Here is a 14,667-nt window from a genome sequence, read left to right on the forward strand (position 1 = left end):
CTGGGCATCCTCTCCATGTCCTGGATGAGGTGGGAATTCATCTGCCTTCCCTTCATGGGCCACTCTGAGCACTAAAGAGCTCAGCAGGCTTCCCTTTGCTGGCCATGGGGTAGTAGAAACACTGGGATTCTCCCCTTCCAGGAGATCCCAGCAGAGAGGAGCTGAACAGTGGGGTTGGAAAATCAAGGTTGAGAGTCTTCCCCTGAAAGGAGGAGTGATGGTCATGCAAGACTGTGGAGAGGGAGGACAGGTTGGGGGTGGCAGAGGTGCTGCTGAAGAGACTCTCCTTGCCCCTGTTCATGGCAGGGTTTGGGGGGGTCCTTTGAGGTGATGGTGATGCCCAGGTGGGCACAGGAAGGTGAAGTGCTTTCTGCCCTGGCAGCCCCAGCCAGTGAGTTCAGCAGGACGAGCTTCAGCCATCCAGCTTCAGGATGAGCTCCAGCCCACCCCTGCCAGGCTCAGTTTGGTGTGGTAGGAGCTCAGGAGGGTCGTGGCCCACCATGATCGTGGCTCAAGGGCCTGGTTCAGGGGCAAAGTACCCCCACCCTGCACTAGGGCAGCAGCTTGTTGATGTGCCAGGTCACCTGTCCCCAGTGCCACCCCGTGTCCCTCAGGGGCTGGTTTCCAGCACATCCCAGAGTGAGTGGGCAGAGCAAGCAGCATCTTCCTGGCTCACATCTGCCAAGGGCAGCTCTCAGGCCAAGGAGTCTGGGAGCAGTTCTCCTGTTTTTACTTGTCACCAGTTATGCAAACAATCAAACTTGCATTTTGATTGACCAACAAGACACTGAAGGCATCACAGAACGGGGGGGTTTGAAACTACAGCTGCAGCCCCTCCTGTGCTGGGACATGGACTGCTCTGCCAGGCAGGTCCTGGCAACCTCTGTGCCTTCTCCAGAGTCTCCAGACACATTGCAGGGGGCAGGTGCCATTCCTGAGGGGAGCTCTGCACTGGCAACTGGATCCACACCATCCCCTCCTCCTGCCATGGTCACTGGACAAAGCCCAACCTCCTCCCCATTTCGTGTGGGTTTAAATGGCCTGATATGCTGAAAGCTGACTTGATGTAAGCTGCTGGCACCAGAAATTGGGCATCACTGAGAAACTGCCCTGGGAGGGTGGTGAGGCCCTGGCACAGGTGCCCAGAGAAGCTGTGGCTGCCCCATACCTGAGAGTGTCCAAGGCCAGACTGGACAGGGCTTGGAGCAACCTGGGCTGGTGGAAGGTGTCCCTGCCCAGGGCAGGGGTGAGACTGGATGAGCTTTAAGGGAAGATCTCTTCCAACCCAAGTCCCTCACCACTGTCCCAGTAAAGGATTCCTTCCCAATATCTACTCCAAACCTGCTCTCTTTTTAGTTTGAAGCCATTCCCCCTTGTCCTGTCACTCCATACCTTTGTGAAATGCCTCTCTCCAATTATTCTCAGGTTTCTTTTCATGTCAAAAATGTTTGGCTCTGAGGCCAAGGAGAGAAGCCTTCTCAGTGGACTAGAGGAGCTCATTCCCCTCCCCTGGCAGAAGATGCTCCTCTGAGACCACTGCACCCACAGCCCAACCCACAGCAGTGCCCACCTGGCCCGTGCTGAGCTGTCCTGGTCACTCAGAGGGGGCCAGGATGGATGCCAGCAGTTACCAGCAGGCAGCAGTTTCTGTGCTGCCTCATCACAGCAGCACCAGGATCTCCCAGCAGCTGTCCTGAGGTTGTGTGTGTGGGTTGGACCAAGTGCAGGGTCACCTCGCAGTGACTGGTGGGTGGCTTTGTAAAGGAGCAGGAAGAGGTTTGCCAGATGCCTTCTTGAGGAGGTCCAGCAGACCCCCAGACGTGCCAAAATAGGTGGCAACAGGCTGGGAGGGCTGGAGGAGCTCGTCTGTGCCCTGGCAGGGCTGTGCACTCCTGCCTTGCTCCGTGGGCAGGGGTGGGTGCCCACAGGCATGACATGTGCCATGTGACATGCCAGGTGACAGCTGTGTGTCCCTTCCTTGCAGATATCAACATGGCTGGGGAGCCCAAACCCAACAGACCCAAAGGGCTGAAGAGAGCAGCCTCTGCCTTGTACAGGTAGGTCTCCACCACATCACCTCCCTGCAGGGAGGCCTCTGGGTTGGTTTTTGTCCTCTGGCACACCACAAGCTCCCTGTGCCCACCCCCAGCCCCTGGGATGCTGCTGCACATCCAGCTCTGCCCCCAGGGCTCGTGGTCCTTGGCAGTGCCCTTGGTGCTCACCAGCAAGAGCAGCAGCAGCTGATCCGAGGTTGGCCAACACCTGTGGGACTCTGCCTGGGCATGGGCTCACCTGGGGCTGGTGGGAGAAGGGTGGGCAGGACCTGCTTCAGGCACATCAGAGATCCTGAGGAGTGGCACCAAAAGGAGCCCCAGCACTTCCAGCCAGGGAGCAGGAGTGGGGCACAGAAGAGCTGGGTGCTGGGGGAGCAGAGGGAACAGGGACAATTCAGGGAAAGATACTTGGAAAGAGAGGAGGAGAAGAATGGCAGGGAAAGGCAGAGAAGAAAGGAAGAAAGTGGGAAGCCCCTGGGACAACTGGAGGTGAACCAAGGAGGTGTTCAGGGGAAGCCTCAAGGCAACCTGGTTTGGGGAACAGTGACCAAGGGATAGAGGGAATGGGAGGGACAAGTGGGAGGTTGAGTAGGTCTGGGGGGTGTCAAAATGAGCCCTCAGCTCTACAGACTTTGCCACAACGTCCAGAAGAAGTGAAGGTTTTCACTTAAGCCCCACATTCTGGAGTCGTGGGATTAAGGGAGAAGCTCATTAACTTCTTGTTCCTGTGATTGCAGAAAACTTGAAAAGGTGTCTGAAGAGTGCCCTGCAGGTTCAAGAACCCAAATCCAAATAACAAGAGCCCCAAAATGTGTTTTATTTATAAACTCTCATTGTTTTGATGCCAGTCTGGGGTGCTGAGTCAGCAGTTAGGAGGTGTGGTGTTGGCAAGCAAAGACTAAAATCAGTATCAGGGTTATGGGTGGGTGTAGTAAAAAGGGAAGTCATGAGAGAACTGCCAATTGTCCTACTAAAAGAAGACAAAAGTGAGAAGGATGAGGAGAACCCTACAACTCAGACTCAGGTGTGCTGGGGATGGCACCCCTGGGTGGTGCCAGCACTGCTGTGGCACAGGCACACCCAGCAGAGCCCAGGAGCCCTCCCACCACCCACAGCCCATCTGTGGAAACCTCCCAGGAGTCTCAGCTGAGCTCCCACTTTGCATCTTGGAGGCACATCCTCCCTCCCACCCTGGGTGGGTTTGGACCCTCCCCAGGACTTGGCACTGTGGATGCCCAGGGGGTGCCACTGGAGGGGAACAAGACTGGGCATCCCCCACAGTGGTGGGAATGGAGATGACACACATTTTGCTGTCACATGTGCAGCTCCCATGGGGGCAGGGCTGTAACACAGCCCCATCTGGATCAAGAATAGCGTGGCCAGCAGGCCCAGGGCAGTGACCCTTCCCCTGGACTCTGCCTTGGGGAGGCCACACCTTGAGTGTTGTGTTCAGTTCTGGGCCCCTCAGTTGAGGCAAGAGATTGAGGGGCTGGAGCGGGGCCAGAGAAGAGCAACGAGGCTGGAGAAGGGACTGGAGCACAAGTGCTGTGGGGAGAGGCTGAGGGAGCTGGGGGTGTTCAGCCTGGAGAAGAGGAGGCTCAGAGGTGACCTCAGCACTGTCTGGAACTGCCTGAAGGGAAGTTGTGGCCAGGTGGGGGTTGGTCTCTTCTCCCAGGCACTCAGCAATAGGACAAGGGGGCACGATGGGCTCAAGCTCTGCCAGGGGAAATTGAAGTTGGAGATCAGAAAGAAATTCTTTGCAGAGAGAGTGCTCAGGCATTGGAATGGGCTGCCCAGAGAGGGGGTGGATTCCGCATCCCTGGAGGTTTTTCAACTGAGCTTGGCCGTGGCACTGAGTGCCATGATCTGGTGATCACAGTGGGGTTGGATCAAGGGTTGAACTTGATGATCTCAGAGGTCTCTCCCAACCCAGCTGATTCTATGATTCTATGACCTGGGGGCACTCAGCAGGAAATGAGGTAATTAGTAACACTAATGAGTTGGCAGCAGTGATTAACCTGTGCTGCCCTGGCTCTGTCTCTGCAGTGGCTACGACTTCGACTACGACTATTACAGAGACGACTTCTATGACAGGTGAGAGGGGAGGCATCAGCCCAGGGGCTTTCTGGGGGTGAGACCTCCCCTGCAGCGTGGGCAGGGATGTGGGGGCAGGGTGGTCCAGCCCAGCCCCGTGGTGGGCACTGATGGCTCTGGTGCCCTGGATCTCCACCACCCTGTGGGTGGCAGGGCAGGGCTGGGGGTGCTGCGGGGCTGCTTCACCCCCTGCAGCCCTCTCTCCCTCCCTCCTCAGGCTCTTCGAGTACCGGGGCAGAGTGTCCCCCGTGCCCAGGGTGGTGCCAGTGAAGAGGCCCCGTGTCACCATCCCGCTGGTGCGGCGCGTCAAGGCCACGCTGCCCGTCAAGCTCTTCGCCAGGTCGGCTGCCATCGCCAACAGCTCGGCCAAGCTCAAGTGTGAGTGTGTGCTGGGGGTGGGCTGGGGTGCCCAGGGACCCCCAGACACCCACCCACGGGCACATGCCCCCAGGGCAAGCCTTCCAAAGCCCAGCACAGCTGGAAACAGCAGCCTGACAGCTGGGGAGGGGGTGGGCACACCTGCAGGTGCCAAAGGTGGGTGTCAGTTCCCACCAGCTGCTGGGCAGCAGCTCACAGGCCCCTTTGGGTGCACACAGTGCCCTGCAGCCCCTCAGCCTCCCTGGCAGTGCCACAGCAGGGCGTGAGGAGCGTGTTTCCAGCATGGGGTTCCTCCTTATGGTCTTGCCCTGCCCACCGAGGTGCCCTGGGCAGGATGTGTGGGTGGTCTGCAGGGCACTGACTGCCTTGTCTCCCTCCTCCCTCCCTCCCAGTGAAGAGCAGTGAGCTGCAGACCATCAAAACGGAGCTGACACAGATCAAATCCAACATTGACGCTCTGCTGGGCCGCCTGGAGCAGATTGCTGAGGAGCAGAAGGTGTCTGCAGGTCAGTGGCTGTGGCCATGCCCCTGGGCACCACAGCTCTGGGGATGAGGGGTCACCCCCAGGAGCCAGGGGAGAAACACAGGCCAGAATTACATACCAGAATTCCCCAGGCTGGGTTTGAAAAGGATGAGGTTTTTTCCTTTTGTCATGCAGCTTGTCCTTTTTTAGTTGGTGTTTTTGTTCTATTGTTCTGATCTAGTCTAATTTGTTCTACTCTACTGTGTTCTAGCCTAGCCCATCCCATCCCATCCCTATCCACATTCTATCCCTTCCCTATCCTATCCTATCCCTTTCCTTTCCTATCCCATCCCTTCCCTATCCCATCCCTTCCCTATCCCATCCCTTCCCTATCCCATCCCTTCCCTATCCCATCCCTTCCCTATCCCATCCCTTCCCTATCCCATCCCTTTCCCATCCCATCCCTTTCCCATCCCATCCCTTTCCCATCCCATCCCTTTCCCATCCCATCCCTTTCCCATCCCATCCCTTTCCCATCCCATCCCTTTCCCATCCCATCCCTTTCCCATCCCATCCCTTTCCCATCCCATCCCTTTCCCATCCCATCCCTTTCCCATCCCATCCCTTTCCCATCCCATCCCTTTCCCATCCCATCCCTTTCCCATCCCATCCCTTTCCCATCCCATCCCTTTCCCATCCCATCCCTTTCCCATCCTATCCCTTTCCCATCCTATCCCTTTCCCATCCTATCCCTTTCCTATCCCTATCCTATCCTATCCTATCCCTTTCCTATCCTATCCCTTTCCTATCCTATCCCTTTCCTATCCTATCCCTTTCCTATCCCTATCCCATCCCTATCCCTATCCCATCCCTATCCCTATCCCATCCCTATCCCTATCCCATCCCTATCCCTATCCCATCCCTATCCCTATCCCATCCCTATCCCTATCCCATCCCTATCCTATCCCATCCCTATCCCATCCCTATCCCATCCCTATCCCATCCCTATCCCATCCCTATCCCATCCCATCCCATCCCATCCCATCCCATCTCACTCCCACTCTCCCCAGAGCGATGTGGAACCTGCTCTGCCCTCTCCAGTCTCTCTCAGGCATTTTCCTCAGAATCAGCAAAACGTTCCCTTTGCAGAAACTCCCCAAGCTCATTATTTATGCACCCAGTGAATTTGGGACCCCTCTGGACTGGTGTGCCCAGGCCCTGGCAGTGCCCACCAGCCCCTGACCCCTCTGGACTGGTGTGCCCAGGCCCTGGCAGTGCCCACCAGCCCCTGACCCCCCTGGATTGTTCTGGCAGTGCCCTCCAGCCCCTGACCCCTCTGGACTGGTGTCCCCAGCCCCTGGCAGTGCCCCCCAGCCCCTGACCCCTCTGGACTGGTGTGCCCAGCCCCTGGCAGTGCCCTGCAGCCCCTGACCCCTCTGGACTGGTGTGCCCAGCCCCTGGCAGTGCCCCCCAGCCCCTGACCCCCCTGGATTGTTCTGGCAGTGCCCCCCAGCCCCTGACCCCTCTGGACTGGTGTGCCCAGCCCCTGGCAGTGCCCTCCAGCCCCTGAACCCTCTGAACTGCTCTGGCAGTGCCCTCCAGCCCCTGCCCCATCTGGACTGGTGTCCCCAGCCCCTGGCAGTGCCCCCCAGCCCCTGACCCCTCTGGATTGCTCTGGCAGTGTCCCCCAGCCCCTGACCCCTCTGGACTGGTGTGCCCAGCCCCTGGCAGTGCCCACCAGCCCCTGACCCCCCTGGATTGTTCTGGCAGTGCCCTCCAGCCCCTGACCCCTCTGGACTGCTCTGGCAGTGTCCCCCAGCCCCTGACCCCTCTGGACTGGTGTCCCCAGCCCCTGGCAGTGCCCCCCAGCCCCTGAGCCCATGCCTGGCTCTCTTGCCCCCCCAGAGGTTCGGAAGAAGGCCGAGAGCAGCAAGAGTGAGGTGGCCCAGGAGGACACGGCGTCCGAGGCCGAGGCCACCGCGGAGGAGCCGCTCAACGGGGACGAGGGCGAGGAGGAGGGGCTGGCACGGGAGGAGGGTGAAGATGAACTGGTAAGAGAGTTGGAGATGCATCCTCCCACCCACAGCAGCTCAGCAGTGCACCACAGTTTTGCTGGAACTTGCCAAGTCTCCAGGAAAAACAGGTTTTTCCTTCCTCCAAGGAAGTCGGTGTATTTAAATCCTGTGATTGTCCCCAGCTTGTTCTCCAAACTGTTCTGCTGCCCTTTCAAATGCATGTGGAGGTGCTGAAGAAACATGGTTGGCTCTTGAAATTCAGAGCACATTTATCCTTGATTGCACAACTGCTAATTGTTTAAACTAAATTGCTCTGCTCCCAGGTCATTCTTAGGTGGATTTAAACAATTATTGAATTAAGTGTGTTTTGCTGACTGTGCATTCACAGTGCCCTTTCAGCTGACCAGACATCCATGGAATCACAGGAGTTGGAAGGGACTTCAAAGCCCATCCCATTCCACCCCCTGCCATGGGCAGGGACAACTTCCACTGTCCCACGTTGCTCCAAACTCCATCCAGCCTGGCCTTGGACACTTCCAGGGATGGGGCAGCCACAGCTTCTCTGGGCAACCTATGCCAGGGCCTGCCCACCCTCCTAGCCAAGAATTCCTTCCCAATATCCCCTCTGACCCTGCCCTCTGGAAGTGGGAAGCCATTCCCCTTGTTCTGTCCCCCCAGACTCCTTTCCAGAGTTGCCCTCCAGAGGGTTTTATTCCATGACACAAAAATTGAGCCCTTGATAAGGATGTTCCTGGAAAACCCAGTGGCAAATGTGTGCCTAAAAAGCCTCTGGATGGGAGCCCTGTGCTTGGGGGTGACAGGGCCCTACAGGGCACTGTGTCACCACTGGCAGCACTGCCATTTATCCCAGATTTTATGAGAACAGGAGGTTGTAGCCAGGTGGGGGTTGGTCTCTTCTCTCAGACAACCAGCAGCAGAACAAGAGGGCAGGGGCTTAAGCTCTGCCAGGGGAGGTTTAGGTTGGATATCAGAAAGAAATTCTTTACAGAGAGGGTGCTCAGGCATTGGAATGGGCTGCCCAGAGAGGGGGTGGACTCACCATCCCTGGAGGTTTTTAAACTGAGTTTGGATGTGGCACTGAGTGCCATGATCTGGTGATCACAGTGGGGTTGGATTAAGGGTTGGACTTGATGATCTCAGAGGTCTTTTCCAACCCAGCTGATTCTATGCTTCTATGATCTCCAGACCCAAGTCAGGAGCAAGAGGGTACTGGGGTGGTCCACAACCTTGGGAAGCTGGGCTGGCATGGCAGGGGCACAGAGTGTGCCCTGGAACAGCTCTGCTCCTTGCCCAGCCCAGCCCTGCTGGCAGCAGAAGGGAGGCTGAAGCTCAGCATCCCTCTCCTCCTCCTCTGATCTGGAGTGACCAGACACTCCCCAGAACTGCTGGTTTGGGCTCTTCTGCTCTGTCCTTCCTCAGTCAGGATGGATGGGGGATCTGAGCAGGGTCCTGCAGCTGTTTCAGTTCTGAGTCCTTGCAGCTGAGTCCATCCCTGCTGCTAAATCCTGGGAGAGCTGCTGAAGGGGAGACATCACAACAGGCACTGGGAGAGGAAAGGCTCGAGCTCTGGGCCAGTTAGGACAGGGATGGTTTGAATTACACCAAGGGAAACAGATGGGAGAAATTAGGGGGCAACTTGCTGATGTTAATGAAGATAAAGTAGCACACAGCCTGTCAACAAAAAATGTGGACTTCCTGCCAGTGCTGGGATAAGGCAACAGTGGACAGACATCTGCTGGCAGTGGTTTGGGAAGAGCTGGCCTTCATTAAGGGAGATGAACAGGATGACAATTGCATCTCCCTTCCATCTCTGTTTTCTGTACCTCTCTGGTCCTGAAGTGCTGCTGAGACCAGAAATGTTTCACTGCCAGGCTCCCTGGGGTCAGTGTGTGCAGCTTGGCTGCCCAGAGCACGTACCACCTGCCCTGGCTCTCCTGAAGAGCCTGTTCCCAGGGCACAGCCTGCTCTGGCATTGCAGAGAAGGAGCCTTTGTTCTGGGGCCAGAAGTCCCAAGCCTGCAGACTTCCCTCTCTGGGGAGTCTCCATCTCCAGCTCCTTGGAGCAGTCTCCATCTCCAGCTCCTTGGAGCAGACTCTTCATCTCCAGCTCCTCCATCCCCAGCTCCTTGGAGCAGTCTCCGTCCCCAGCTCCTTGGAGCACAGTCTCCATCTCCAGCTCCTCCATCCCCAGCTCCTTGGAGCACAGTCTCCATCCCCAGCTCCTTGGAGCACAGTCTCCATCTCCAGCTCCTCCATCCCCAGCTCCTTGGAGCACAGTCTCCATCCCCAGCTCCTTGGAGCACAGTCTCCATCTCCAGCTCCTCCATCCCCAGCTCCTTGGAGCACAGTCTCCATCTCCAGCTCCTCCATCCCCAGCTCCTTGGAGCACAGTCTCCATCCCCAGCTCCTTGGAGCACAGTCTCCATCTCCAGCTCCTCCATCCCCAGCTCCTTGGAGCACAGTCTCCATCCCCAGCTCCTTGGAGCACAGTCTCCAGCTCCTCCATCCCCAGCTCCTTGGAGCACAGTCTCCATCCCCAGCTCCTTGGAGCACAGTCTCCATCTCCAGCTCCTCCATCCCCAGCTCCTTGGAGCACAGTCTCCATCTCCAGCTCCTTCATCCCCAGCTCCTTGGAGCACAGTCTCCATCCCCAGCTCCTTGGAGCACAGTCTCCATCTCCAGCTCCTCCATTCCCAGCTCCTTGAAGCAGTTTCCAGCTGTCCCTCCCATGAGAAGGCTTTTCCCCCATGGGGTCTCTCTGCAAAGCCCCTGGTGGTCTCCCTGATGGTAAAAGTCTCTTTATGTCCCCCAGTGCCCTGTCACCCACCCTGCTGCCAGCCAGGCTGGGCTGGGCTCCCTTGCCTTTCCTTTTGGCTTCCCAGTGTCCCCTGCAGACATGCCCTGGATCCATTGCCATCTCTAAAATACCACCCAATTTGGCCTGTGCAGAAGGTTAAATATTCCTGCTGAGCTCCTCGTTCTTCTAATGATGCTGCCCTGGCTCCAGGAGGAGATTCCCCATAGAACCATAAAGGTTGGAAGAGACTTCCAAGGTGCTCAAATCCAACAGCATGCCATGCTTTCCACACCCCCATTGCCAGGGGAGCACTTCAGGCCCCAGGCACCATTCCTGTGGCCTTTGGAGGTATTTTTTGAGGGTTATCATTCTGGATGAGGAGTTTTGCTGCAGACTGGGACCAGTTCCTGTGTTCAACAGCAGAGCCATTGCACTGATCTGCCATTGTGGACTTGATGCCCCTTGGCATTTCTGGGCCATTCCAGTCACTGGGAATGCCTAGCCCCTGGTCCAGGCCATTCCAGGTTCACAGGTGAACCTCTCCAGTGCTCCCAAAGGATGAGCTGTGCAGGCACACACAGGAACCTTATGGAGGTGCTGGGCATGACCAGCATGACCTGATGGCACCTGATGGCACAGCCCCCAGACCTGTCCAGGGGAGGGGCTGCCTGTGGTGCAGCCCAGCTCAGCCCCCTGACTCCCACAGGGGAAAGTGGGCCTGATTTCATCCCAGTCCCTTTGAGATGAAGGGTCTGGAGCAGCAGGAGGGGCTGAAGGAGCTGGAGGGGCTCAGCCTGAAGAAGAGGAGGCTCAGGGGGGACCTTCTCGCTCTCTTCAATGACCTGACAGGTTCTGCTCCAGGGAACAAGGGACAGGACAGGAGGAGAAGGCCTCAAGTTGCTCCAGGGAGAGGTTTAGGTTGGATATTAGAGAAAATTCTTTCCCTGAAAGAAAGGGTGGTCAGGCACTGGAACAGCTGCCCAGGGAAGTGAACATGAAGGTGCTGACTTAATGGTTGGACTTCATGATCTTGGAAGCCTTTTTCAACTTAGATGATTCTGTGATGCTCTCACTTCAAAGTCCAGGAGAGAATCACACACATCCCAGGTCTGCTTGGCAGAGCCACTCTACAGTAAGGAGCCAGAGGAAGTTTTTGGTTCTGCCTGGCACTGCTGTGTGCCAGAAGCCACAGCCACAGCACCTGGTGGCCATGGCACGTGGGTTTGTAGCTCCTGAGCACCCTGGCACTGCTGTCCCCCAGCAGGGCACCAGCTGGTCCCCACAGGAGGGGCAGGGCAGGGGGACACGTGGTGACTGACTGACTGTTTGTGGTCCCTTTGCCCTGCAGGAGAACAGCCATTACACAGATGTGGAGGATGCCAGACTACAGTAACCAGGTACAGCTCCTGCTCTGCTTTCCAGGGCTGCTCCTGAGCCCAAGCCCCATTCCAGGTGGGATGGGATGGGCTGGGCTGGGCTGGGCTGGGCTGGGCTGGGCTGGGCTGGGATGGGATGGGATGGGATGGGATGGGATGGGATGGGATGGGATGGGATGGGATGGGATGGGGGGTTCCTGCCTCAGAGGGTGCTCTTTTCCATGGATCCTCTGTGTTTTCCTGGCAGGCAGCTTGGCTGCTCAGCTGGCTCCCTGGCCAGCCCCTCGCTCCCTTTCCTAGATGACAAACCTTTGGGATTCCAGGACAGTGATGTCCCTCCCTTCTCTCCTTGCAGCCTGCTCAGAACAGCAGTGAGCACCTGTGTGAGGAAAGCACGAGGCTAAACCCTGTCCTGGCACGTTGAGCAAGACAAGCTGAATCCAAGTGCTGCTGTCACCTCTCCCTGGCATTCAAAGGAGACACATGGCCCGACATCTCCATCCATCTGTAAAGCAAAGACAAGGAAAACTCATCATCCCAGCGGATCCCACTCCCCCTGCCGTGGATTCGGAGCTCTGCAGCCTGCAGGGGCAGGAGCCCAACCTGCCCAGCCCAGAGCCCAGAGCCAGCACGGGCTGGAGATCCAGCAGGAGACTGTCCCCAGGGAGACAGGGGGCTCTGGAGCTGTTTGCAGCCCAACCCAGCAAAGACGTTGGTGAGAGCCAGAGGATTTCCTGACTGAGGGAGAAGTGCAGCCTCAGTGTGGAGGATTTGTGTTCCTGCACTGGGGGTGCTGATGAGGAGGAGGGTGTGGGCTGAGCTGTCCTCCAGAATGGGCACCTCTGTCCTGGCTCCTGCCCCACAAGCTGCCCTGGCTCCTCTATGGGCACTTCCAGCTGGGAAGGAGTCGGTGCTGGAGCACAGTGGGAAGCTGCTTGAAGAGGGAAGGGCAGAGGAAGCTGCAGGAAAGCCAGTGGTCCCAAGCAGAAGAAACAAAGCCCACGTCACCGTCAGTGTTTTGGTCTCCTCGTTCTCCACCAGGAACCACCGTGTGAAGGCTGAGCCAGTCCCTGCAGAGTGACACCCTGTGCTTGGACCAGCTGCTCCCTGGGAGGGATGTGGAGCACCCACCTCTGCATCCTGGTGCCAGAGACATCAGCCCCTTCCCCGGGGTGCCCACATCTCCTCTTGCCTGTCTCACTGGGTCTCCATCCCGACCTGGCACCTCTGGTGTGCCCATGCAGGGGCACAGTGTGAGCCAGGCTGGGCACAGGGGATGCCCCAGCACGATGCATGTGGGTGTGCCAGCACCTCCCCTGCTTCCCAAATCCCAGCTGCTTCCCAGCCCAGCCCTGCCCTGCCCTGCCAGCAGGGGCTGCATAGCCAGCACGAGGCCCAGCATGGGAAGCTCCTCCTGCCACAGCACCCACGAGCTCTCAGCCTTTCTCCTCTTGTTCCTCCTTCCTGGGCTTGCCCAGTTGTCCTGGAGTAGATGGGACTGAACTCACTGCAGCACTTTATTCAGGTCTGGCGTGTCCTGCCCACCTCCCTCCCCTCCAGAACACACACACCCTCCCACCCCAGTGCTTGGAACCCACCCCCTTCTCCTGGTCCAACCCTCCCACACAAGGCATGGCCCCGGGTGGTTCCCAGTGCTCCCACCTCAGCCATGGCATCTCTCCCAAGGGTGAAGGGGCAAACAGGCCCAGGGGGCAACACTGCAGCCCCCATGGCTGGTGAAGCACAAGGTTGGGTTGGCATTTCCTAGCTGGGCTCTTTGGGGAGGGATGGAAGGGATGACTGTGCTTTCCCCACTCTGACCCCTCTGCAGTGCCTGCACTGTGTTGTCCTGAGCCCCTGGAGAGCTGTTTCTAGGCTTGGAGAGATGAGCTGCAGCTTTGGCTATGAACTGACTGTGATGCTGATGTTTGGGAGAAAGGTGACCTTGTACATACAATCCTGTATAATAAAAGAAGGAAACCAAATTTGTTTTCCCTTCCTTTTCTCTCTGTCACACACACACACTTTTTTCTCTTCTATTTCAGACAGGACTTTCCCTTCCTAAGCCTCAGCTTTCCTCTCAGAATTTGCTTTCCCTTACCATGGGGTATCCCACTGGGCTGAGTCAAACATCTGCCCTCACAGGGGCTCTGGGGCTTTTCCCCTGCACACTTGCAAACTCCCTTGATGCAGGAGAGCAGGGGACAGATCCAGGCCTCTCATCTCTGGACTTTGCACTGGTCCAGCTGGAAGAATTTGGCTGCTGTTCCAGTTTGCACAAGCCAACAGTACCACTGATGCTTGGGCACAATGGAGAGCAGTGTCAGGAGGTGCCAGTGACCACCATGGGGAAGGATCATGGAATCCCAGAATGGTTTGGGTTGGAAGGCACCTTAAAGACCATCTCATTTCAACTCCCTGCCATGGGCAGGGAAAATTTCTACCAGACCAGGTGGAATCCAGCTGTTACCAAGCTTTCAGTGCTTTTGAAGAGTTCATTTTGAGTCCTGGAAGGTTTTCTGCTGAGTTTGGGATGACCTGTCACTCAGCACTGCAGGGCAAAGCTGCCTATTGCAGCTGCTCGAGATCATGGTGAGTCTGAGGACGTTTGAACATCCATCCATCCATCCATCCATCCCTCCCTCCCTCCCTCCCTCCCTCCATCCATCCATCCATCCATCCATCCATCCATCCATCCATCCATGTCTCCTTTCACCTGTCCATCCACCCACCCATCCGTCCATCCATCCATCCATCCATCCATCCATCCATCCATCCATCCATCCATCCATCTGTCCATCCCTCCATCCATCCATCCATCCATCCATCCATCCATCCATCCATCCATCCCTCCACCCATCCATCCCTCCATCCATCCATCCATCCATCCATCCATCCATCCATCCATCCGTCCACACATCCATCCATCCGTCCATCCATCCATCCATCCATCCGTCCGTCCGTCCGTCCATCCATCCATCCATCCATCCATCCATCCATCCATCCATCCATCCATCCACCCCTTCACTTCAAGATGAGGAAAGCAGCAGCAGGAGCAGCCTAATGGTTGCATGTTTTTGCAACAGGGAAGAAGGAGGAAGACAGAGGGGAGGAAAAAACAAGGAAAGGAATTCAAGATGGCTGTGAAGAAGAGGCAAGTCAGCCCTGCCTTAGTCCTGTTGGGCTGTGTCCCCAGCTCTGAGTGGCTGTGGGGCAGGACCTGGAGCCTGGGGCTGGGTCACTCCAGCTTTAGGCCATTGGAGCATGGCCAAGGTCTCCCAACAAACATCTGGTTTGGTTTCATTAATTATTTTGGGGGGAGAGCAAGGGACTTTGGGAGCTCCTGGGCAGCCCCAGATGGTAATTAACTTTGCTCTTGGCTGTAGGTGGGGCCTCAACAAAATGAGTTTGGGGGTTTTGGTGCTCCTTGGGTTCTCTACTATCCAGGAGATCCACACAGGAAGGTGGGA

The 14,667-nt window shown here is 57.1% G+C and overlaps 1 protein-coding gene across 3 annotated transcripts in view; it reads left to right on the forward strand.

The window, feature by feature from the left end:
• Positions 1–13,176, forward strand: part of RALY (RALY heterogeneous nuclear ribonucleoprotein) — a 154,743-nt gene extending 141,567 nt beyond the window's left edge. For all 3 annotated transcript variants that reach the window (XM_071572658.1, XM_071572659.1, XM_071572657.1), the window contains 7 exons: positions 1,985–2,057; positions 4,101–4,148; positions 4,366–4,526; positions 4,919–5,032; positions 6,895–7,040; positions 11,170–11,218; positions 11,553–13,176. In XM_071572658.1, coding sequence (XP_071428759.1) covers positions 1,985–2,057; positions 4,101–4,148; positions 4,366–4,526; positions 4,919–5,032; positions 6,895–7,040; positions 11,170–11,214 — 587 coding nt within the window. In that variant the 3' untranslated portion in view covers positions 11,215–11,218; positions 11,553–13,176. The remainder of the gene's footprint in view (positions 1–1,984; positions 2,058–4,100; positions 4,149–4,365; positions 4,527–4,918; positions 5,033–6,894; positions 7,041–11,169; positions 11,219–11,552) is intronic.
• The last annotated feature ends 1,491 nt before the right edge of the window (positions 13,177–14,667 follow it).

The sequence above is a fragment of the Pithys albifrons genome, chromosome 18 (assembly GCF_047495875.1).
Source record: "Pithys albifrons albifrons isolate INPA30051 chromosome 18, PitAlb_v1, whole genome shotgun sequence".
Taxonomy (NCBI): Eukaryota; Metazoa; Chordata; class Aves; order Passeriformes; family Thamnophilidae; genus Pithys; species Pithys albifrons.